Here is a 25761-nt window from a genome sequence, read left to right as displayed (position 1 = left end):
TTTCTGTGATTCACTTTTTACTGCTATATCGAGGTGATCTGGCCCCAAATCCACAGTATCTCCAAGGTATACCTATAGTCGCTACCCTGGATCACATACAACTGTAACATGTACTAACAGAGGTTTACATGATCAATCTTAGTTGTTTAAAAATCCAGTCAAACAAAGCAAAATGATAGGATCATAAATCTCAAGTACTGAAGATGGGATTCCAGAGGCCTCAGAAACCCACCTAGAGATGTAGGCACCTGACAGTGCACTTCTCTTAGAAGATCTGTCATTACTGTCATATCTCATGAAGGTGGGCCAGGCCACTCATCTGGGGCCTGCAATTTGTTCCTCCTCCCCTGAGCCATGTCACTTTGTTCATGGAGAGGAGATCCTGATGTCGAAGCCTCAGCCCCCTACTTGGCAGTGGATCTCTCTGATCCTTGTTGATTGTGCTCCCTCGGTGGCCTGGGCTACCAGGAGCCAGCTTGTTTCAACTCTCTTCCAACTCATGACCCTTCATTTTAAGTGTCTTACTTCCTGGTTTGGGTCAAAACCTGCCTGTAGTTCAATATCCAACTGATTTTTCATATCAAGTCAGATACTTGTTCCTGATCCCTTTTAATCTGTTTTATCAATGTGCAGTAACACAGGTAAAGGAGAAAGATCATGACAGGAAAACCCAGAGCCTGATCCTTTCTGTTCTGCCCCCTTTTTCCCCAGGCTGCATAGTAAGCATTTTTCCTAGCTGTATCTTAGAGCTTCTCTTTATCATTACTGTATTTATTGTTGTTAGAACGCTTTTAATCACATCAGCCCTAAACTCAAATTTAAACTTTTTAAATAACAGTAATTGTTACCACTGCTAGCACCATCATAATTCCTTCCCCAGAGCAATTATGTTTGAGTGGAAGATCATTACCACTCATATGATTTTAGTTCTCTCCTTCTCTTTTCCTTTTTGATGAATCTTCTTTGTTAATGTTATACTTGAAACTTCGTGAGAAACAATATAACGTTTAACTTAGAAATTTTAGAGAAACAGAAGACCGTGTGTTTGTTAAACTCTTGTATATTTTTGTACTAACTCTTACTGTGGTGTATTCACCCCATGTGGACTGTGAGTGCGGGTTCATTACTCTTGTCTCAGGTAAGGACGTGATGGGAGCAAACCTTTCAAGGCATTAACAGAGGTGCTTGTCTCACACTTAGCCCTTTTCATGGTTTGATTGTCTTATTTAATCCTTATGACCCTCTGACATAAGTTATATTACTACTCCTAGTCTGGAGATAAGGAAACTAAAGCTTAGGGACTATTAAAATTTGTCTAGGGTTACACAGGATACAAACCTGTGCCTCCTAAGAGCACAGCGCCAACCAGCAACCATCACAGCTTGTGGGTAAAGGTGTTAACAATTCAGTTACTGGCAAGAACCACAGCACCATGTCTGTCTACATTTTGAAAGGTAACTATGGGATGGAAAATTTCAACCTCAAATAATTTAAAGAAATTCAATTTTAACTCAGTCAGTTGGTTATGTTTATATTATATCCGGCTGGTATTAACAGTTAATTCTGGGCCTTATGACAGATGTGCTATTGACTGAGATGGATACTGACCGATGGCTTTCACTCAGTCAACATCCATAGAAATACAACAGTCTTCGGGTAAACAAAAATGGTATTCTCTGGTTATACCTATCGTCTGATAGGAATTATGAAACATGCTCTACTCACACTTTTCTGAAAGTAAAAAGAAAGTATATGTTTACGTGTAGTTTGTCATATATAATCAGACCTAATTTATAAATTTCTTGTATCTTTGATTTATGGATCTTAATTCATTCCATTTGTAAAAATGCAGCCTTATCTGAAAAATATAGTTTCTAGACGAATCATATTTTCCCATTTATTTTAACATTGTACTTGTTATAATAATTCTCTAGGGGAAAATATTCTTATTTTTTATTCATTTATTCATACATTTGGCAATAATATATTGAATGTTATAAACACCAAATACCAATCTGGTGTTACTACTTAACATCAGATTAAGTATTAACACTACTTAACATAGATGTCGGAGAAGGCAGTGGCACCCCACTCCAGTACTCTTGCCTGGAGAATCCCAGGGACAGAGGAGCCTAGTGGGCTGCCGTCTGTGGGGTCGCACAGAGTCGGACACGACTGAAGTGACTTAGCAGCAGTAGCAGCAGCAACATAGCTGTGTGGTGTTCATCAAGATTCATTTTTTGGGACTCAATTTTCATTTCTGTAAATTGTGATGAGAAAAATAATGCCTATTTCAACAGAGTTATTGTAAGGATAAAATGAAACAATCCATGTAAGTAACATAGAGAAGGACTGGCATATTGCAGTTGCTCCAAGTGTGTTAGCAGTTGCTTTAGTGGTGAACTTGGAGAATGTGCCTGAATAAATGTGAAATTTTTCCTCCAGAAGCACACATTTTGCCAGGAAAAATAGGGCTATAAACAATAATTATAAAACATTGTGTCAGTTTCAACAGGAGATAGAGTTCAAGGCACAGTGATAGTCCAGAGGAGCAAGTCCATAACTGAGCCATAGGTCTTTAGGACTTCCTATAGAGGAAGGTGATTCTGAAATTACATCTTAAAGGAGAAGTTTGAGATTTAAGAAAATAATAAACAAATATTGATAGAAAAGCAGGAGGAGACATTTCAGGCAAAACGTACTATTGTAGAAATAATTTGTGCAAGAAATGCCCTGTGTTCTAAGTGATAGATGGAGGATTATTTGGTTGTGTTTTTAATTCTGGCTGTAACTAGATAGCATGTAGGCTTAAGAATGTTTCCCCTGGGGTTGTGTCATTTACAGTTGTGGAGCAGGAGCCCTCCGTGTGGGCACATGTTTGGAGCTTCTGGAAGACTTTCAAATGTGTGGGTCCCAGGATTCTGATTTAACTAGTTTGGGTGGAGCCCAGACATTTGTTGTTTAGTTGCGAAGTGGTGTCCAACTCTTGTTGTGACCCCATGGGCTGTAGCCCACCAGGCTCCTCTCTCCATGAGATTTCCCAGGCAAGAATACTAGAATGGGTTGCCATTTCCTTCTCTTTCCTGACCCAGGGATTGAACCTCGGTCTCCTGCATTGCAGGTGAATTCTTTACCATGGAGTCACCACGGAGCCCAGACATCAAGGCTATTTAAATGATCTCCAAGTGATTCCCGTCTTTGCATCATATAAACAATGTCATTGCCTATATTAATCAATTATAAGATAGGCAGGTCAAATTTTGGTACCTTTCTCATTAGGGAAAATGTTATTTGTAAAAAATTTTTTTATAAGATGATTAGAATTTACTCTAGATTTTGAGAGTGTGAGCCTGTGATATAAACAAAATGTTAAGAGAGTGAGTATAGGATTTAGACTTGTGTTCAAACAAAAATGAAGCAAATGTGAATTACTTTAAATAGATTCTATTAAACTTGGGCTATGAAGTCAGAGTGTCTTAGTTTAAATCCTTGCTCTACCACTTAGTAGCCGGGGCTGGAGAAATCACCCAATTCCTTTCTTTGGTTAAACAGCAGTACCTAATAATAGTATCTGTTTAGGGATTGTTGTAAAAATGGAATGAGAAATTCATATAAAGGGTTTAGCACCACACTTGGCACATTCCTTATCTGCCTTTGCTTTCCCAGCTTCTGCTTTGTCTTCTTAACCAGGGGCCCAGCTCTGTTTGCCTTCCCTTTTTCCAGTCCTCTGAAAGGCATTCGGAGAACCCACCTTGTTTGCTCGATCTCTCTCAGGGATCACTGTCTTCTTTTCCCAGTATTCAGAATTTCGTCTTTGTTGTCTAGTTATTTCATTGTTTTATGCAGGATAGTAAGTCTAGTCCCTAGTTCCATTTTACCTAGAAGTAGAAGTGACACATATTTAAACAAATGACTTATTTGAACAGCCTAATACAACAATGTATATTTAGGATTTTAGTAAGTGCTTGAATTTTCTAGTTTTTGAGGGTCATTGATGCTAAACAGAGTGTCCATGTGGTACAGTAGTACAGTCTATACCCACCATAGATCATTCGCAGTGTTAGATCAGATGACAACGTTGTCCTTTTGTAAACAGGCAGTAAACGTTTCTATTTCTAGCCTTCTAATGACAAACAATGTTAAAAATATTCATTTTCATCCCAAATTAAATTTAGTGAGGATACACTGAATAGCTTGAAATGTTATTTTTCCTGTTCCTACTATGGTCACCAGCATAGTTAAATACAAGGCAAAAAATTTTGAAGAAATTGCAGTTGCTCTTCCAGGGAAGTCATCAGTGATAAGGATACATGTAGAGTAGCTTGGAGGATCTTATGGTTTAGATTGATAATCAAATGTTATGTTGGTAGCTTAGGTTTTAATGCCATCCATCCCCTCCTCTCCCCATTTTTGTTTTTGAAGTGAAAGACTCCATGATGAGTAGTTCAAGCAAGTCATTTTAAGTTAAGATTTTATTTTAAAAATGTAAGGTCCTGATGTGAAAGCAGTGAATGATACTGAGCAGGTCGAAAGATGTATTTCTCATAAATTAGTGAAATAATAACACTTTGGTAACACAGAGATATATCTAGATTTAGATGTGCTTAAGAGGTTTATATACATATTGTAAATTCTACTTCTTTATCTTCTTTTTCTACTTACTATTTCAGGGAAATCTTTCTTTGTTAAATATCAGTTTCAGCATTTACATAATATTTTAGTGATTCACTTAACTATATCTTATCTTGATGTTTATTTATTTTTTCTAACCTTTTGAAATATTAAAAAGCTTTAATTAAAAGATTTGTAAATTAAAAAATTTTCATTTATGAAGCTAATTTGTAAACAGTAGGTTTCTAAGGATCATATTGCTGGATAGGCATATTTTGAATTTTGAAATACTACTTGCCTTCTGGAAAGGTTTATCAATTCAAATTCCATCAATACTTGAATTATAATACCTATTTTCCATTCTGGGTTTGTTATTATTTTTAGTCTTCATGAAGTTAATAGTCAAAAAGTGATAGTTTAATGTTTTTATTTTTCAAATATCTATTTATATATAGGACATGTATTTTTCCTTTCATGTTTTGTATATTTTTCTGTCTTTACTCATTTGTCTACTTTTCTTACTTATTTGTAAAGCTGATTTCAGTTAATGTTGACTCTTTGTCTCTCATGTATTGCAGAGTTTTTTCAGTTTAGGGTTTATCTTTTACTTGTTTATGGTATTATGCTATTGCTGAGTCTGATTCTTTTAGACAAAATAATCTTTACTTTTTCCTGACATGTTTAGTCAGTGATATATCAAAGGCAGGGTCAGTAGTAACTATCCTGTGCAGGTAGCTGCATATTTAAAATTCTCCATAGACAATGTATTCCCCAGTTCTCAACCTGTTGGCTTACTCCACCCATCTCTGATAGAGTGATTAGGGAGGCCTTTTAAATTCCAGTATTATCCATTTAATTGGAATATTTTAAGTACTTAAAAATTAATTAATTTATTTTAATTGTAGGCTAATTACTTTACAATATTGTGGTGGTTTGTGCCATACATTGACATGAATCAGCCACATAAATGTAGATTTACATTTTATGTTAAAACTTTTGGTTCATCAAGAGTTTATTAGTTGTATTGAATAATGTAGCTACTCCTTTTTTCTTTATCAAACAACTTATGCTGTTATCGTTTATTTAACTCTGTCTTTTTCTCCACTACTTTGAGTGTCACCTTTGTCACATCTTTCCTGCATGTTTGGGTCTAAGTCCGCCATTCAGTTTCAGTGCTGTGTCATTCTGCTTGGGTAGAGGAATCAATGTTTTAAGTATGTAATTTTGTAGGACAGTCTGATTTAAAGTGTTATTTACTCAGAGTTCTTGAAATTAATGATTTTCAAGTAGATTTATCATTTTCAGAGAAACGAATTATAGTAATGCTTTATGCATTTTTGTATTTAAAGATATAGTTGTGGATAGTATATTTCACGTTATTCCATATACCTTTTCGATTTAATGTCATTTTATTGCTATTTATGACAATATGTTTAATCTATACCAGTCCATCAGAAGGATTAAAGTCCTGTCATCATTTAGAGTTTATTATTTGAGGGAGATTTTTCCTAAAGGCATCTGTTTTCCATAGATGACTTTAGAAGAAACTGTTAGCATGGTCAAGAAATAAGATCATTAGAAGTTCATTGGTTGAAATAGAATCATTAGAAATACATTGGTTGAACTTCAAGAAGCACTTAAGAGTGCATGTTTTTTTTTTTTTTTTTATAATAATTGAGGTAATTCCTGGCTATATAAGTAGGCATTACATTCTCCTACTGGGGATTATGTCAGTGAAGATACTTATATTTTGAAAGGGGGGAGATAAGAAGGTTGAAACCATTTCCTTATTGAAGTAAATATTCCTTTCTGTATCCTCAAAATTATCTTCCTTACTGTCTCTGACTAATTTTGAGAAAAATTGTAACCTTTTGTGCAGCCATAAGATCTGTGGATTGCTATCTAAAGGGATTAAAAAAAAAAAAAAAAAAAAACACAACTAATGTAAAAAGCTATGTGCCATAGATTAAAATTTAAACTAAGTGACCCCTCAAGTCTCTCCCTACTCTAAGAACTTACAAGTCTAATCCTAATGTTTCTAACAGTCAAGTGGGAAAATGCCAAAGGTTTTAAGTTTTTTAATAGTACCTTGATGTAACAGATACACAATAAATCTTTTGAATGAATAATAAATAATTGGATGATTTAATTTAGCCTCCAAAAACTATATGGGTGGGGCTTACTCAAAAAATTGAAGATATAAATTTTGTGTGATCCTTCAATTTTACTTCTGGGCATTTACCTGAAGAAAATAGAAACACTAATTCAAAAAGACGTACGCGGTTTAATGATCATTGCAGCATTATTTAAAGTAGCCATGATATGGAAACAATAGAATGGGAATGACTAGAGATCTCTTCAGGAAAATTAGAGCTTCCAAGGGAACATTTCATGCAAAGATGGATGCAATAAAGGACAGGAATGGTATGGACCTAACAGAAGCAAAAGAGATTAAGAAGAGGTAGCAAGACTACACAGAAGAACTATACAGAAAAGATCTTAATGGCCAAATAACCACGATGGTGTGATCACTCACCTAGAGGCAGACATCCTGGAGTGTGAAGTCAAATGGGCCTTAGGAAGCATCACAAAAAAAAAAAAAAAAGGAAATATCACTATGAACAAAGCTAATGGAGGTGATAGAATTCCAGCTGAGCTATTTCAAATCCTAAAAGATGATGCTTGGAAATTGCTGCACTCAATATGTCAGCAAATTTGGAAAACTCAGCAGTGCCCACAGGACTGGAAAAGGTCAGTTTTCATTCCAATCCCAAATAAAGGCAATGCCAAAGAATGTTCCGACTGTCACACTATTGCACTCATCTTACATGCTAGCAAAGTAATGCTCAAAATTCTTCAAGCTAGGCTTTAGAACTTCAAGCTAGATTCAGAAAAGGCATAGGAACCAGAGATCAAATTGACAATAGCCCTTGGATCATAGAAAAAGCAAGAGACTTCCAGAAAAGCATCTACTTCTGCTTCATTGACTATGCTAAAGTCTTTGACTGTGTGGATCACAACAAACTGGAAAATTCTTCAAGAGATGGAAATACCAGACCACTTTTCCTGCCTCCTGAAAAATCTGTATGCAGGTCAAGGAACAACAGAAGCAGACATGAAACAATGGACTGGCTCCAAATTGGGAAAGGAGTACGTCAAGGTTGTATACTGTCACCTTGCTCATTTAACTTATATGCAGAGTACATCATGCGAAATGCTGGGCTGGATGAATCTCAAGCTGGAATCAAGATTGCTGAGAGAAATATCAATCACTTCAGATATTTAGATGACACCACCCTTATGGCAGAAAGAGAAAGGAACTCAAGAGTCTCTTGGTGAAAGTGAAAGAGGACAGTGAAAAAGTGGTAAACTCCTTTTTCTTTTGTTTATCTGGGAAATTCCCAATCTCTTCTACAGTTCTCACTGATAACTTTGTTGGGTAGAGTATTCTTGGTTAGAAGGTTTTTTGTTTTTTTTTTTCCTTTTGAGCACTTTGTGAACATGCCATGTCACTCTATTCTGGCATGTAAAGTTTCTGCCGAAGAGTCTGCTGATAGTCTCATAGGATTTCGCTTATATGTAATATGTTGCTTTGCTTGCTACTTTTATCCTTAACTTTTACCATTTTAATGATTATGTGTTTTGGTGTGTGTCTCTTTTTGTTTATCTTAGAGGTTTGGGGACTGGATTAGGGAAATCTTCCTCAGATTAGGGACATTTTCAACCATTTGTTGTTGCTGTTCAGTTGCTAAGTCATATCTGACCCTTTGTGAACCCATGGATTGCAGCATGGCAGGCCTCTGTGTCCCTTACTATCTCCTGGAGTTTGCCCAAGTTCATGAACATTGATCAGTGATGCTATCCAACCATCTCAGCTTCTGCCTCCCTCTTCTTTTGTTTTCAGTCCTTCCCAGCATCAAGGTCTTTCCCAGTGAGTCAGCTTTTCACATCAGGTGGCCAAAGTATGGGAGCTTAAGCATCAGTCCTTCCAATGAATATTCAGGGTTGATTTCCTTTAGGATTGACTGGTTTTATCTCCTTGTCATCCCAGGGACTCTAAAGAGTCTTCGTTGTTGTTCAGTTGCTAAGTCATATGTGACTCTTTGTGACCCCATAAGCTGTAGTTCACCAGGCTTCCCGGTCCTTCACTATCTTCTGGAGCTTGCTCAAACTCATGTCTATCAAGTCGGTGATGCCATCCAACCATCTCATCCTCTGTTGTCCCCTTCTATTCCCACCTTCAATCTTTCCCAGCATCAGGGTCTTTTCCAATGAGTCAGTTCTTCGCATCAGGTAGCCAAAGTATTGGAGTTTCAGCTTCACCGTCAGTCCTCCCAGTGAGTATTCAGGACTGATCTCCTTTAGGATGGACTGGTTGGATCTCCTTGCAGTCCATGGGACTCTCAAGAGTCTTTCCAACACCACATTTCGAAAGCATCAAATTTTTGGTGCTCAGCCTTCTTTATGGTTCAACTCTCACATCCATACATGACTACTGGAAAAACCGTATCTATGCCTATATGAACTTCTGTTGGCAAACTGATGTCTCTGCTCTTAATACACTATCTAGGTTTGTTATAGCTTTCCTTCCAAGGAGAAAGTGTATAATAATTTCATGGCTGCGGTCACCATCTGCAGTGATTTTGGAGCCCAAATGAAATCTGTCACTGTTTCCATTTTTTTCCTCTTCCATTTGCCATGAAGTGATGGGACCAGATGCCACAATTTTAGTTTTTTGAATGTTCAGTTTCAAGCCAGCTTTTTCACTCTCCTGCTTCACACTCATGAAAAGGCTCTTTAGTTTTTCTTCTCTTTCTTCCATTAGTATGGTATCATCTGCATATCTGAAGTTGTTGACATTTCCACCAGCAATCTTGATTCCAGCTTGTGCTTCATCAAGCTCGGCATTTCATATGATGTTCTGTGCATATAGTTTAAATAAGTATGGTGACAGTATATAGCCTTGCTGTACTCCCTTCCCAATTTTGAACCAGTCTGTTGTTCCATGTTCAGTTCTAACTGTTGCTTCTGGGGCTGCATACAGGTTTCTCAGCAGGCAGGTAAGGTGGTCTGGTTTTCCCATCTCTTTCAGAATTTTTCAGTTTGTTGTGATCCACACAGTCCAAGCTTTTAGTGTAGTCAGTGAATCAGAATTAGATTGTTTTGTTTTGTTTTGAATTCCCGTTGCTTTTTCTATGATGCAGCAGATGTTGAATAAGTTAACAACAAGGCTCCTGTACCTTTTCTAAATCCAGCTGGTACATCTGGAAATTCTCAGTTCCTGTATTGTTGAAGCATACCTTGAAGGATTTTGGGCTTGCTAGCATATGAAATAAGCACAATTGTGCAGTAGTGAGAGGGTAACAGGTAGGAAGGCCCGAGGTTCCCCAAGTGGCAAAAGAATAAACTACAGTTGGCAGACTTTTTTTTTTTTTCCTCAAACCTTGTGCAGATAATGGCTCCGCAAACCAGTATTCATGTTAATTGTTTTATGGCTGGGGATGACATACCTCGTGTCACTATATACACGATCTCAAAAGTGCATATTGTGGGAGAAGAGCCTGGTGAAACTCCCTCAGCCTTGAGGCGTTTCTCTCCTCTGATTAGAAGCTTACTAACAAACGCAAATTATCTTGCTAAAAACTAGCAATGGGGCAGTCTTTCTGTCCCCTTCTGGATGTCTATGTCAGAAGCTTTCCCTATCTCTGTTATACTTCAATAAAACTTTGCTACACAAAAAGCTCTGAGTGGTCAAGCCTCATCTCTGGGTCTGGTTCGAAATCCTTTCTTCCGGAGGTTGCGAATCCCAGTGTAGCACACGGCTCACAGCCACAACCTTCAGTAGTTTGAACATTCTTTCGCATTGCCATTCTTTGAGATTTTTATAAAATCTGACCTTCTCCAGTCCTGTGGCCACTGCTGAGGTTTCCAAATTTGCTGGCATATTGAGTGCAGCACTTTCAAAGCATCATCTTTTAGGATTTGAAATAGCTCAGCTGGAATTCTATTACCTCCACTTGCTTTGTTCATAATAATGCTTCCTAAGACCCATTTGACTTCACACTCCAAGATGTATGGCTCTGGTGAGTGACCACACCATTGTGGTTATCTGGGTCATTAAGATCTTTTTTCTTTTTTTTCCCAACAGTTCTTCTGTGTATTCTTGCCACCTCTTAATCTCCTCTGCTTCTGTTAGGTCTTTGCTGTTTCTGTCTGTTATTGTGCCCATCTTTTAATGAAGTGTGTTCCCTTGGTGTCTAATTTTCTTTACTAGATCTCTAATCTTTACTATTCTGTTGTTTTCCTCTATTTCTTTGCATTGTTTACTTGAGAAGTCTTTCGTATCTCTCCTTGCTATTTTCTGGCACTCTGCATTAAGATGAGTTTATCTTTCTCATTTGCCTTTCACTTCTTTTCTCAGCTGCTTGTAAGGCCTCCTCAGACAACCACGCTGCCTTCTTGCATCTGTTTTTTTGGGCTATGGTTTTAGTCACGACCTCCTGTACAATGGTCTGAATCTCTGTCCATAGTTCTTCAGGCACTCTTCTATCAGATCTAGTCCCTTGAATCTATTCATCACCTCCCCTATATAATCATAAGGGATTTGATTTATATTCTACCTGAATGGCCTTGTGTTTTTCCCTAATTTCTTCCATTTAAGTCTGGATTTTGCAATAAGGAGCTGATGATCTGAGCCACAGTCAGCTCCAGGTCTTGTTTTTGCTGAATGTGTAGAGCTTCTCCATCTTTGGCTACAAAGAATAGAATTAATCTGATTTCGACATTAACCATCTGGTGATGTCCGTGTGTAGAGTTTTCTCCAGCACCACAATTCAAAAGCATCCATTCTTCAGCACTCCACCTAGTTTATGATCCAACTCTCATATCTGTACGTGACTGCTGGAAAGACCATAGATTTGACTTGTTGGCAAAGTAATGTCTTTGTTTATATTTGTTATAGACTGTTACCACTATTCCTTGAAATAATTTTTCTGCCATTTTCTCTCCTCTCCCTCTGAAAACTCTATAATGCAGATGTTATTCTGGGTGATGCTGTCACAAACGTACTTTAATGTATGTCCATGTAAAACAGTATTTTTATTTTACTTCTCTATCTGGATGAGTTCCATTGCTCTGTCTTCCATCATCTTAGAATGATCACCGACTTATTCTTCTACCTCATCTAATCTGTTATTGAGCCCCGTTAGTGATTTTTCAGTTCAGTTATAAACTCAGTTTTAGAATTTTTATGTTTTTTCCTTGTTCAGTTTCTCACTGTGTTCCTTCATTATTCTCTCAAGTTCATTGAGCATCTTTATGACCATTACTTTGAATGCTTCATGAAGAGGATTTCTTATCACTGTTTTTATTTTTCTGAAGTTTTGTTTTGTTGTTTCAACTGGAACGGCTTCCTCTGTCTTCTCATTTGCCTCATTTTCTGCGTTTGTTTGTATGTATTGAGTAAGTCTGTGATCTCTCCTGTTATTGAAGGAGTAGGTTTATTAAGGAGATATACTCTGTGAATCAGAAGTACAGTCCCACATGGCCCCCAGAGGCAGGTGCTCAAAGAGTATCCTCTGTGTGGGCTGTATACACCCTCCAGTTGTGTAGAACTGCAGCTGGTGTTGAGGCATGCTGGTGAGTAGGGCTGGCCTCCAGCCTGCTGTGAGATCCAACTACAATTTTTAAGTACTCTTAACTTTACCATTTATTTTCTGTGTGTCCTTAGGAAAACATCTAACACTTTCGTGATGATTATGTTCTTTGTAAAATGGAAAGTTCTCATCTGCCTATTCAGGAAGGTGTGTGTAAAATGCTATAGTGATACAAATGAGAAACTGTTGTGATATATATACATTATGTCATAGGTACAGTTTATTAGGGATCTATTTTAGAACTATCTTAACTACTTATATAATTCTTTCACTCAGGTGTGAGAATTATATTATAGCTATGTTAGAAAATGTCCTTATCCTGTCGTTCAGTTGTTAAGTCATGTCTGACTCTTAGTGATCCTGTGAATTGTAGCATGCCAAACTCCTACGGCATCCCACTCCAGTACTCTTGCCTGGAAAATCCCATGGGTGGAGGAGCATGGTAGGCTGCAGTCCATGGGGTTGCTAAGAGTTGGACACGACTGAGCAACTTCACTTTCACTTTTCACTTTCATGCACTGGAGAATGAAATGGCAACCCACTCCAGTGTTCTTGCCTGGAGAATCCCAGGGATGCGGGAGCCTGGTGGGCTGCCATCTATGGGGTCACACAGAGTCGGTCACGACTGAAGTGATGCAGCAGCAAACTCCTATGTCCTCCACTGTCTCCTGGAGTTTGCTCTAATTCATGTTCAATGAGTCAGTTATGCTATTTTACCATCTCATCCTCTGCCATGCCCTTCTCCTATTCCCTTCAATCTCTCCCAGCATAAGGGTCTTTTCCAATGAGTAGCTCTTTGTATCAGGTGGCCAAAGTGTTGGAGCTTCAACTTCAGCAACAGTCCTTCCAATGAATATTCAGGGTTGATTCCTTTAGGATTGACTGATTTGATCTCTTTGTAGTCCAAAGGATTCTTAAGATCCCCTTCATGGATCACAGCCTTGTCATGACAAAGTGGCTTGCATAACTCAGTGAAGCCATGAGCCATGCCATGCAGGGCCACCCAAAATGGATGGGTCATAGAAAAGAGTTCTAACAGAACGTGGTCCACTGGAGAAAGAAATGGCAACCTACTCCAATATTCTTGCCTAAAGATCCCCATGTATCCTTCTCTTAAGGATACATATTGTACTTAGGTTTGAAATATTTTATCTTCAACTTAACATAATGTCAAATATTTTATGTACATCCACAAAGACAAGGAGAGAATGAAAAAGAGTGAGAGGGAGTGACAGAGAAGGAAGAAGACACACACACAGATACAAATGTGTGGAAATGGTAACAGAGAAAGAGAAGAGGAATAAATGCGGCAAAATGTTCATGAGAGAATGTTTACAGTTAGTTCAGTAGAGGTTATCATGCTCAAATTTGTTGTCTCCATCCTTTTGACTCCTAGCTTGTTGAAGCGTTGATGAGCTTTGTCTTTCGCTGAGAAGTATTGTTAAAAACAGTTTCTCAATTCAGTCGTTTACTTCTTGAAGGATATGAATTCATACTTTGTTATATTTTTCTGGCTATATATTTACCATAGCAATCATATATGTTCATTGTGGAAAATTTAAAATTATAAAGGAAAATAAAAGCTACTCATAATTTCTATACTTGGAAATAATTGTTATTACATTTGGATATATTTATTTGTAGTTTTAATTTTGCATATTCCCATTAACTGTTTATTTTGAAAATGTTTCAGCCTATGAAAAAGTTGAAAGAATAGTATAATATATTCCTATATTCCCTTCACATAATTTTATTATTAACTTTTTGCCACATTGTTGTTCTCTTTCTTTTCTGTTTGAGTCTTTGAAATTGAGTTGAAGATATCATGCTGTGTCATCCTGAAATGTATTTGCATGTATTTTCTTAGTATTTTCTTAGTATAAGGGTGTTTGCTTGCATAATAGCCGTACCATTATCACAGCTAAGCAAATTAATTCAGGTGATAATTTTATCTATTCAGAATTATATTATACATTTTTTTCATTTACATTATAACATCTTAAAAATTATTTTAAGCTACTGCATAGTGTACAGTATTTAACTTATTTTCTTTATAGTTGGATTTCTTTAGATTGTTAATATTTTTATTGTTATAGGTAATGTTGAAATTACTCTCTTTTTCTCAAGTGATTAAAATGATTTATCTTTATTGTGAGATGAAAGGTTTTATTTCCTTATAAAAGAATTTCAGGCATGAACCTTCATTTGAGATAGAGGGCTTTTATTCATTTTAGTTGTGGTTTTCTTTTTAGTTTTCAACTGAGTTGAAGCAGTAGAGTCACACGTTCTTGAAATAATAAGTCCATTAACATTTTAGCCAGGTTAAAGTGACTTGGTATAAAAAAATCTGCAAATCTGCCTCCTGTCTCCTCTTCTGTTTGAAATACTACCCTGAGAATAGTTATTATTAAGAAGGATGTAGTTTTTCCCCCTTTTAGGCTTTATTTAATTGTGAAACATTACTAAATAATTTATTATTGCATGTTTATCCTTATTATTCTTCAAAATTGAGCATGGGTGAAATGTCTTGGGACATGGCTCTTAACTGACTTAAGATATCTCCATTTAGAGATGATATGGCCTGTTTAGACTCATCTCCTGTTCATCAGCATACAGGCCTAAATATATACTTCTTTGGGTGTATAAGCCCTGGGTTTGAGTATATTTATTAATATGTCTGTTTCCTTTCAGGTTTTCGTGCACCTGAAGTTGCTAGAGGAAATGTTATTTATAACCAACAAGCTGATGTTTATTCATTTGGTTTGCTACTTTATGACATTTTGACAACTGGAGGTAGAATAGCAGAGGGTTTGAAGTTTCCAAATGAGTTTGATGAATTGGCAATACAAGGGAAATTACCCGGTAAGTTTTGTCTACAATAAAGATTATTATATTTTAATGTAGCAGCTTCATTTCTAAGTTATTTAATTTTATTTATATACTAATTCATTTTACAACTGATAATTTTTTTGTTTAATGCATGAATAGTCTTAAATTCTGTGATGTTAATATAAATCATATGAGAAACATAGAAGATACAGGGTTTCTTCTTAGTATTCTAAATATTGATATATTAGGTATTATATTTAGAAGAATACTCAGGAAAGGAAATACTATTAGAAGTTCAGGTACAGTGACTTTTCTTCTCATAAAGAGTTACTAAGTGTCCATTAGCTTGGAGTATTTTCATTTTCTTGAGTGAAGTAATTTCTATGCAGGAATGAAAACAAATTATTTACTATAATAATTTTTAGTAGTAAATATTAGCAAGAATTAGTAAATGAGTGCTTAATGAGATCAGATCTATTTTGAATGGTCACCTCATGCTTTAAGGGGTTCCCTGGTGGCTCAGACGGTAAAGTGTCTGCCCTCAATGCAGGAGACACAGGTTCGATCCTCGAATTGGGAAGATCCCCTGGAGAAGGAAATGGCAACCCACTCCAGTACTCTTGCCTAGAAAATTCCTTGGATGGAGGAGCCTTGTGGGCTAGAGTCCATGGGGTCGCAAAGAGTCGGACACGACTGAGTGACTTCACTTTTACTCATGCTTTAAAGAAATTCTAGGACTTTTTTCTTTCATTCCTTAACTGTTACTTCAGTTTGCATTCTGAAATATTCTTTTAAATATATTTAGTTGTTTGTCATATTTTCTGCTTTTCACTTAAAATTCTGAGCGTACACTGTGTTCCAGCTACAGGGAAGATAACTATCTCCTTTTGGGGACCTTTAAAGATTCCCAACAGAAGGAAATCAATTATTATTTGACTAAATACTTCATGCACAATCTGGGTCATCTCCCTCATTTTATCAATTAGCTTTCCAGGAAAAGTTTTCAGGTCTCTATTCTACACCGACCAGAAAAATGGCATACTTAAAAACAAATGTTCCAAAACTGACTGTGGGCATATGAGGACTGAATGCTTGTCTACTGTGAATATTAAAATAAAAGTATTTGCAAAAAAGTCTAATACACGAACAAAAGTGTTTTCAAAATCTATTTGAAATGAAGGTATGAAATGAAAATCTATTTTTATTCAATTGGTATTTGTGTCTCTTTTTATACTGTAAAAATCAAGGACTCTTTTTTGATGTTTCTAGTGGAGATAATTAACAAAATTAGCTTGAAGAGTGATAAGCAGTTCATAATAAATGTGGGATTATAGAGATCAATGTTTCCTTTGCAGTGTCTGGACCTCTCATACACATTGAGAAGAAATATAATCTTTCTGATTTGTTCAGTGTTTTAGTGTGATATGTTTTTTAATGTTTTAGATCCAGTTAAAGAATATGGTTGTGCCCCATGGCCTATGGTTGAGAAGTTAATTAAAAAATGTTTGAAAGAAAATCCTCAAGAAAGACCCACTTCTGCCCAGGTATTCATATCATTAAAATTTATCAGTATTTTGTGCAGAACATAAAATATTTACCTATTTATAAAAAAAAAAAAATATATATATATATATATACACACACACACTTAAACATATAAATACACTCCCAGTTTAAAGCAGTTTTAAAGCAAACTCTTACATCCTCTCACCACCCTGGGCACAAAACCAAGGGCAGACATTCCAGAAACGCACCGATGCCTCTTTCTGATCGCATCACTCTCTTTCCCTGTCAATGCAGCCACTCTCCTAACTTTCATGATAATCATTTTTATTTCCTCTTTAAGGTTTCACTACCCAGTTTAATATTCCTGTATTCATAATTTATTTAAAATGGAATCAGTCACATGCTGTTCTGAGATTTTTCAGTTTTTATCCCAACGTTGTTTTGTGATCTTCATCCATGTTGTTGAACATAGCTGTTGATTCCTTTCCCGGCTGCTCCATTCCATTGTTTGAATGCACAACGATGTATTTACCCATGACCATATCAGTGGGTATTCTTTCTAGTTTTATGCTATTATCAGTACTGTTATGAACATGGTTGTACATCTCCTAGTGCAAATTGCATAAGAATTGCTTTATGTTTTATATCTAGGAGTTGAATTGCAGAATCATGGAATATGGGAACGTCTAAGTCATTTTCTGAAGAAATTGTACCAGCTTAACAGTTCCATCACCTGTATATTATTGTAGCTGTTTTTTAAAATATATTCTCCTCAAATATTGTACTATCTGACTTTTTAATATTTTTGAAATGGATTCAGTTTTGTACATTGGCTTACATTTTCTTAATTACTAATAAGGATGAGCATTTCTTTATATATTCATTGGTAATATGTATGTTTTCTCTTCTGGAAAATGCTTGTTCATTGTTTTGCCCATTTTTCTATTAGGTTATTTGCATAAAAATGAAATTTAAAAACAGCTTCTTTCTTTTCTACATTGTATACTAAAACTTAGTTGGTTACGTATGTTGCAAATTTATTTTCCCAATTCATGGTTCGCATTTTTATTTCCTACTGAGTGCCTTTTGCTTAACAGAATTGCTTAATTTTAATAGAGATAAACTTAACAGTACTTACTTTTTTAGCTATTAGTTTTAGAATCTTGTTTTAAAAGGCCCTTATCTCTCCCAGAGCCACAAAAATATTTACCTATGGTTTCTTCATAAAGTTTAAAAGTTTTGCTTTTGATAAAGTTCTTAATTCATCAGGAATTGTATTTTTATCTATATCCAATTTTCTTTTTTCCATTTGGATAACCTATTTTCCAGTTTCTTCTATGAAATTGTTTCTTTCTTTGTCTTCCATTGATTTTTTTTTCCCCCTTTGCACTCTTTGATATACTCTCAAAGATACACACACACCCATACTCTCTTCCATTGGTCAATTTACCTGTTTTTCCTCCAGTACAGTCCTGTCTTAATTCTGAAGCTTTAATAGTCTTCCCCTCCACCCCGCAACTGTTATCCTTTAGGAATGACTTAGCTGTTCTTTAGTCTAGTTTTTCCAAAAAAGTTTTTAAATCACTTTGTTAACTTTTTTGGAAAATTCTATTGTGCTTTGGATTAGACTTGCACTGAATCTATAGGCAATAGCCTTATGATATATTAATTCACTGTATTCTTGAATGTGGGTTGTCTCTCTGTTTAGGTCTTAAGTGTCTTTCAATAAAATTTTACAATTCTGCATACAGGTCTTGCACATCTTTTATTGGATATTTTTTGCTATAAATTGCTTTAAACTCAGTTCCTGGCTTGAGATGTTTTTGAACCACCTAGGTGATGGGAATCTTATTTGCAAATCTTGAGCAAGCTTATGAATAACAGTTTTTCGGGGTTCTTTTGCTCTTTCACCCTGTGTCTGTAAAGTCCCAAGGCTGCTTTCCTTATAGACCAGCGGGAGTGGAGCATGGCTTTATTTCTAATTTTCATTTATTCTGAATATGTGGCCTTTTGGGATCCCAGTTTTATCCTGTTACTACATTCTCCACTTTGGGCATCCCTAGATTTAACTCTTTCCCACCAGCCCCACAAGGAATTCAAAACCACAAATCAGTTTTACTACATTAGATCAGTGCCTTAAGGGAAAATCAGGCCTTGGGGCTTATCTGATCTCTCTGGATTCTGCCTTTCATTAATATTTTGGCCTGATAATTCTGTATAGTGTGGTCAGATCCCTAATGTTTTTAAGAGGTTAAAAAAATAATTTCTTCAGCATTTTAAATTGTAGTTATATGGATCAGATCAGATCAGATCAGTCACTCAGTCATGTCCGACTCTGCGACCCCATGAATCGCAGCACGCCAGGCCTCCCTGTCCATCACCAACTCCCGAAGTTCACCGAGACTCACGTCCATCGAGTCAGTGATGCCATCCAGCCATCCCATCCTCTGTCGTCCCCTTCTCCTCTTGCCCCCAATCCCTCCCAGCATCAGAGTCTTTTCCAATGAGTCAACTCTTCGCATGAGGTGGCCAAAGTACTGGAGTTTCAGCTTTAGCATCAGTCCTTCCAAAGAAATCCCAGGGCTGATCTCCTGCAGAATGGACTGGTTGGATCTCCTTGCAGTCCAAGGGACTCTCAAGAGTCTTCTCCAACACCACAGTTCAAAAGCATCAATTCTTCGGCGCTCAGCCTTCTTCACAGTCCAACTCTCACATCCATACATGACCACAGGAAAAACCATAGCCTTGACTAGACAAACCTTTGTTGGCAAAGTAATGTCTCTGCTTTTGAATGTGCTATCTAGGTTGGTCATAACTTTCCTTCCAAGGAGTAAGCGTCTTTTAATTTCATGGCCAGAGTCACCTTCTATAGTGATTTTGGAGTCCAGAAAAATAAAGTCTGACACTGTTTCCACTGTTTCCCCATCTATTTCCCATGAAGTGATGGGACCGGATGCCATGGTCTTCATTTTCTGAATGTTGAGCTTTAAGCCAACTTTTTCACTCTCCACTTTCACTTTCATCAAGAGGCTTTTTAGTTCCTCTTCACTTTCTGCCATAAGGGTGTGTCATCTGCATATCTGAGGTTATTGATATTTCTCCCGGCAATCTTGATTCCAGCTTGTGTTTCTTCCAGACCAGCGTTTCTCATGATGTACTCTGCATATAAGTTAACTAAGCAGGGTGACAATATACAGCCTCGATGTACTCCGTTTCCTATTTGGAACCAGTCTGTTGTTCCATGTCCAGTTCTAACTGTTGCTTACTGACCTGCATACAAATTTCTCAAGAGGCAGATCAGGTGGTCTGGTATTCCCATCTCTTTCAGAATTTTCCACAGTTTATTGTGATCCACACAGTCAAAGGCTTTGGCATAGTCAATAAAGCAGAAATAGATGCTTTTCTGGAACTCTCTTGCTTTTTCCATGATCCAGCAGATGTTGGCAATTTGATCTCTGGTGTCTCTGCCTTTTCTAAAACCGCTTGAACATCAGAAAGTCCACGGTTCACATATTGCTCAAGCCTGGCTTGGAGAATTTTGAGCATTACTTTACTAGCATGTGAGATGAGTGCAATTGTGCAGTAGTTTGAGCATTCTTTGGCATTGCCTTTCTTTGGGATTGGAATGAAAAATGGCCTTTTCCAGTCCTGTGGCCACTGCTGAGTTTTCCAAATTTGTTGGCATATTGAGTGCAGCACTTTCACAGCATCATCTTTCAGGATTTGGAATAACTCAACTGGAATTCTATCACCTCCACTAGCTTTGTTTGTAGTGATGCTTTCTAAGGCCCACTTGACTTCACATTCCAGGATGTCTGACTCTAGGTCAGTGATCACACCATCGTGATTATCTGGGTTGTGAAGGTCTTTTTTGTACAGTTCTTCTGTGTATTCTTGCCATCTCTTCTTAATATCTTCTGCTTCTGTTAGGTCCATACCATTTCTGTCCTTTATTGAGCCCATCTTTGCATTTAATGTTCCTTTGGTATCTCTTGAAGAGATCCCTAGTCTTTCCCATTCTGTTGTTTTCCTCTATTTCTTTGCATTGATTGCTGAAGAAGGCTTTCTTATCTCTTCTTGCTATTCTTTGGAACTCTGCATTCAGATGTTTATATCTTTCCTTTACTCCTTTGCTTTTCGCTTCTCTTCTTTTCACAGCTATTTGTAAGGCCTCCCCAGACAGCCATTTTGCTTTTTTGCATTTCTTTTCCATGGGGATGGTCTTGATCTCTGTCTCCCATACAATGTCGTGAACCTCATTCCATAGTTCATCAGGCACTCTATCTATCAGATCTAGGCCCTTAAATCTATTTCTCACTTCCACTGTATAATCATAAGGGATTTGATTTAGGTCATACCTGAATGGTCTAGTGGTTTTCCCTACTTTCTTCAATTTAAGTCTGAATTTCTTGCCCAAATAACCTTTTCTATCATATTATTGGAAATAGAACTCTTATAGTTTTTTAAATTTTATTTTGATTTTATTTCTTGGTCACACTGCATGGCATGCAGGATATTAGTTTCCTGACCATATCAAACCCTCGCCCCCTGTAGTGGAAGTCTTGACCGCTGGCCTGCCAGAGAAGGCCCTCTTACTATGTTTTAAATAAAACATTTAATATATCAAAATAAGAGGTGTTTTTATATTTTGGACTCTCAATTTTGTATAACAATTAATTGAAAAATTTTTGTTCAGTTTCTTACTGAGAAATAGCTGAGGACATGTACACTACCTTTATCAGACAACCTATAATCATGTTGACTACTTGTCTTACTTTTTAATTTTGGTTGCTACCAGTATTAATCACACAGACTTAAAAAAAAATATCTTGGTGATATTCTCCAAAGCTTAATTATTGTTTTACTTTTTCTTTTTTAAATTTTTACTTATATTTCACTTGTATTTTATAGCTTACCTATCACCTTGAGGGTTTTTTTCTCGTAGCATATGACAGTATTCAAAAACTTTCTCATACCTGTTTAAAATACCATGTGTGCTAGGCAAGATAGGTGAACTCATCCCTTTGTCAGATGAGGCACTGGGTGAATAGGAGCTTTCTTGGAGTCTCCTGCCTGGCAGGCAGATGGCTGTGACACGAGACTCTAATTCCATTTTCCTGACTCCTGGTTGTTTCCTTGCATTGGCTTTATGCCATCTCTCTAGTTCTTTAGTGCTTGAAGGAAAAACAGAAACAGAATCTGGAGGTGATTTGTGAGTTTGTTGCCATGCTGTGCTTAGTCACTCAGTTGTGTCTGACTCTTTGTGACACCATAGACTGTAGCCCGCCAGATTCCTCTGTCCACGGGGATTCTCCAGACAAGAGTACTGGAGTGGGTAGCCTATCCCTTCTCCAGGTGATCTTCTCAACTGAGGAGTTGAACTGGGGGTCTCTTGCAATGCAGGTGAATTCATTACCAGTTGAGCTACCAGGGAAGCTTGTTCCCAAAGATCAAAATTTCATTTCCCTTCAACTGGTAGAAGCTCTAGTCTCTTGTTGGTTCGAATATTTGTCTTCAACATGATGTGTTTCTGCGGTATAAAACTGAATGAAGAATAGCTCCTGATTCTGGTAACTTTCTGTTAATTTGGCACTTTGGGGATTTCTTTTCAAAGAATTCAGTTACAAAACACACCCTACATAATAAAGTGTGTATACCATGCACAGTTTAAAAATAAGTATTGTTTTAATGTAATTTTATCTCTAGTTTGTTAATCTTGTTGCTCTGGGTGGATCACAGTATAAATAACAAATTTAGATTTTTCTTGATGAAACTGTAACATTTAACTGTAACATTATGCATAATGATATGATCTTTTAAGGTGTTTCCCAGATGTCTTGGTGGTAAAGAATCCACCTGCCAACCTGGAAATGCAGGGTTGATCCCTGGGTCAGGAAGATCCCCTGGAGAAGGAAATGGCAACCCATTCTAGTAATGTTGCCTGGGAAATCCCACGGACAGAGGAGCATAGTGGGCTATAGTCCATAAGGTCTCAAAGACTCTGACATGACTTAGCGACTAAACTACCATCATAATCTTTCAAACAGACATGTGTTAACTTGATGTGTGTTGTTTTTTAAACTTCTCAGGTCTTTGACATTTTGAATTCAGCTGAGTTAATCTGTCTGATGAGACGTATATCAATACCTAAAAGCTTTACTGTTGAATGCATGGTTGCTACGAATCATAACAGCAAGAATGTGAGGATTTGGCTGGGCTGTGGACACACTGACAAAGGACAGCTCTCGTTTCTTGACTTAAATACAGAAAGATACACTTCTGAGGTAAATCCAAATGCTCTTTAAATTAGTGATATTCTAGAAAACTCACTTTGTGAACTATTTTAAAGCTTGTGCCAATTAAAAAGTTACTTGGGAGCATTCAGTGCATAGATGTGAAGTATCTGGCTGGGGCCAGGGCCAGGGAAGGGCTTGTGGGCACGGTGTTTGGTTTGGGACACAGTGACAGAGCTATCTGTGTCCGACTGCTGGGTGGAAAGTGATTGTCTGGGGCCTAGCCAAGAAAGAGGTCTGAGAGGTTCTTGACACTAACCATGACTTTCAAGTGGAACTGCAGCAACTCAACTGGTTCTTTTAAAAAAAAAGTTACTTAGGAAGAAATTAAATAAGGGCTAATATAGACTTGTATTAAATTAGCTTCCTGTTAGAACAAGTGCATTCACAAGAAATTAAGTGGTATGTATTTTGTTTTAAAACCACAATGTAAAAAAAAAAAAAAAAAAAACCCACAATGTATGTCTTAGGTCAGGATCCCTAGAAACAGAGCCTGAAACAGGATTTTATATGAGTGATTTAAGGAAAGAGAGGGCTTCCCTGGTAGCTCAGCTGGCAAAGAATCTGCCTGCAATGCAGGAGACCTGGGCTTGATCCCTGGGTTGGGAAGATCCCCTGGAGGAGGGCATGGTAACCCACTCCAGTATTCTTGCCTGGAGAATCCCCGTGGACAGAGGAGCCTGGGGTTTCAAACAGCCAGACATGACTGAATGACTAAGCAGAGCGCACAAGGAGAGAGAAACTTTAAAGAAGATATGGGAAGCCACATAGGTCAAGGAAAGAAGCTCAGCAAAATGTAGTTTCTGAGCAAGTCTAGCTTCAAGCTTTGTGTATGTGCATTCATGCTCAATCTTTTGACACCATGTACTGTATGTAGCCCTCCAACTTTCAGTCATCACTCATAAGAAACTCTGGAATGTGATAACAGCACAGATTAATTCTTTCACCAGGCAAGTGGTCTGGTATGTCAGTCCCACTTATCAGTCAGTCATTAGCCACAATTTGCCCAATGGTAGGAGTGGGGTAATCTCCCAGCCACTTCTGAACAAGCCAGCTCCCTGTGGGCTGAAGGTAATGAAGGGTGCAGCTTTGAGCTCTTAGTAGCCAACACTCAGAGCACCTGAGGGTGGCTGATAGAGGAGATCTGGGCTTGGCTTTTACAAGATGGGTCACTAATTGTATTGGGAAATATAAGGCAAATTTCTAGACTTAAAAAATTTAATATTTTGATAGTTGCTTTGAAATGTGTTATGCCTAAATATTATTCTTAAGGTTGAACAGTGTTCTTGTGTTATTTTGAGTGAGAAATGATACTGAAAATAATTTTCAGTTTTTAAATTTTAGTTTCAGGTACATTCTAGACAGAACTTTTTTTTTTTTCTTTGCCAGTTAACTCATTTATTGTTGCAAGTTAAATAAAATTGTCACTGTTTTTAAAATTAAAAGCAAGAAGATAAAAAGTTAAATATGTGAATTACATAATTCTGTACAAATTCTAGCCACTTACGGTAGACCAAAGTCCTTTAGAGTGTGTTTTCTTTTCTTACTAGGAAGTTACTGATAGTAGAATTCTGTGCCTTGCCTTGGTGTATCTTCCTGTTGAAAAGGAAAGTTGGATTGTGTCTGGAACACAGTCTGGCACGCTCCTCGTCATTAATACTGAAGATGGGAGAAAGAGGCATACCCTTGAAAAGATGACTGATTCTGTTACTTGCTTGTATTGCAATTCCTTTTCCAAGCAAAGGTAAGACAGTGAATTTGACCTTGAAGGAGCATTACCTGTCTTTTAGTTGACTTAATTATGTGCAAAATTGTTACAGTATCAGCACATGCAAATTTTTAACATTTTCCCATTGGTTGCATGTATTAAAGGGAATTATAGGAGGCCTCAAAGATATTGGTGTTTTCCCGTATACAGATCAGGCTGAAGCAGTTTAAAAATAGGTCAGTCAAGGGCACCTGTCAGCAGAGTGGGGAGAGGGCTGCAGGCTGGAGGAAGTACCTGAGGGAGGCGGGAAGAGTCGGGGCTGCGGCCTCAGGAGACGCTGGGGAGGAGGGCTGGGTGCCTGCTGGCCAGGATGTGCTTGTCAGCCCAGCACCCGGATGTGGGCGCATGGCCTCTGATCCCGCAGAGCCCCTAGGGCTGGCCGGAGTCAGTTCTCCGTGTGTGTGTGTGTGTGTGTGTGTGTGTGTGTGTGTGTGTGTGTGTGTGTGTGTGTGTGTGGCGGGGGGGGCCTGCAAGACCTCAACTATGGCTCTAACGCTTTACAACTCATGACAGCAATTTACTTTCGTAGGGCTTCTACCAAAAAGAGTTCTTATTCTTTGTCTGAATGCATGTATATCGATAATCTGTTATATGCCTCTAAAGCATAGCACTTAACTACCATATTGAAAAAAATAACAAAAACAAAAACTTCAGTAAATGAATTCGTAAGTTGTTAATAGGTGAAAATGGCTTAAACATTATCGGTTATTGAAATGAGAGAATTTCAGATATGAGTGATAGATTAGTTGCTGTAATATTTGGGGCGGTATGATTTCCATGAGGCATTTAGATTATATGTCATATCCTTCAGTCAGTACCAGAAAATAAATAAGTATTAGAAAAATGTGAAGTCCAAGTTTTGGTAGCTGAATTATAAACTCCATTGGCAATGATCCAAAAATTATTGTTGGATACTGTCAAAAATTTCATCAGAGGAAGTCAAATAGGCAAGGAAGATTTCATATTTAAGATAATTGCAATAGGGGAGAGGAATTGAACTCAGCTCTGCTGAAATAAAAGATGGGGGAGTTTTTAAACCCTTTAACGAGCTAGTGGAAAACTGCTGAAAGACTTTGGGGGAGGAGGAGGGTCAGTGTGA

General features: G+C 37.3%; 1 protein-coding gene across 5 annotated transcripts in view; it reads left to right on the top strand.

Moving 5' to 3' along the window:
• Nucleotides 1–25761, top strand: part of LRRK2 (leucine rich repeat kinase 2) — a 205011-nt gene that overhangs the window by 162056 nt on the left and 17194 nt on the right. For 4 of the 5 annotated variants that reach the window (XM_019960788.2, XM_019960787.2, XM_070789266.1 and 1 more), the window contains 4 exons: nt 14958–15128; nt 16539–16639; nt 22691–22885; nt 24445–24638. In XM_019960788.2, coding sequence (XP_019816347.2) covers nt 14958–15128; nt 16539–16639; nt 22691–22885; nt 24445–24638 — 661 coding nt within the window. Of the gene's footprint in view, nt 1–14957; nt 15129–16538; nt 16640–17252; nt 18348–22690; nt 22886–24444; nt 24639–25761 lie in introns of those variants that run through there. The other variant, XM_070789269.1, reaches the window with a different exon arrangement.

The sequence above is a fragment of the Bos indicus genome, chromosome 5 (genome assembly GCF_029378745.1).
Source record: "Bos indicus isolate NIAB-ARS_2022 breed Sahiwal x Tharparkar chromosome 5, NIAB-ARS_B.indTharparkar_mat_pri_1.0, whole genome shotgun sequence".
Lineage (NCBI taxonomy): Eukaryota > Metazoa > Chordata > Mammalia > Artiodactyla > Bovidae > Bos > Bos indicus.
The sequence above is the reverse complement of the archived record's forward strand: the minus strand, read 5'-3'. Positions and strand labels throughout refer to the sequence as shown.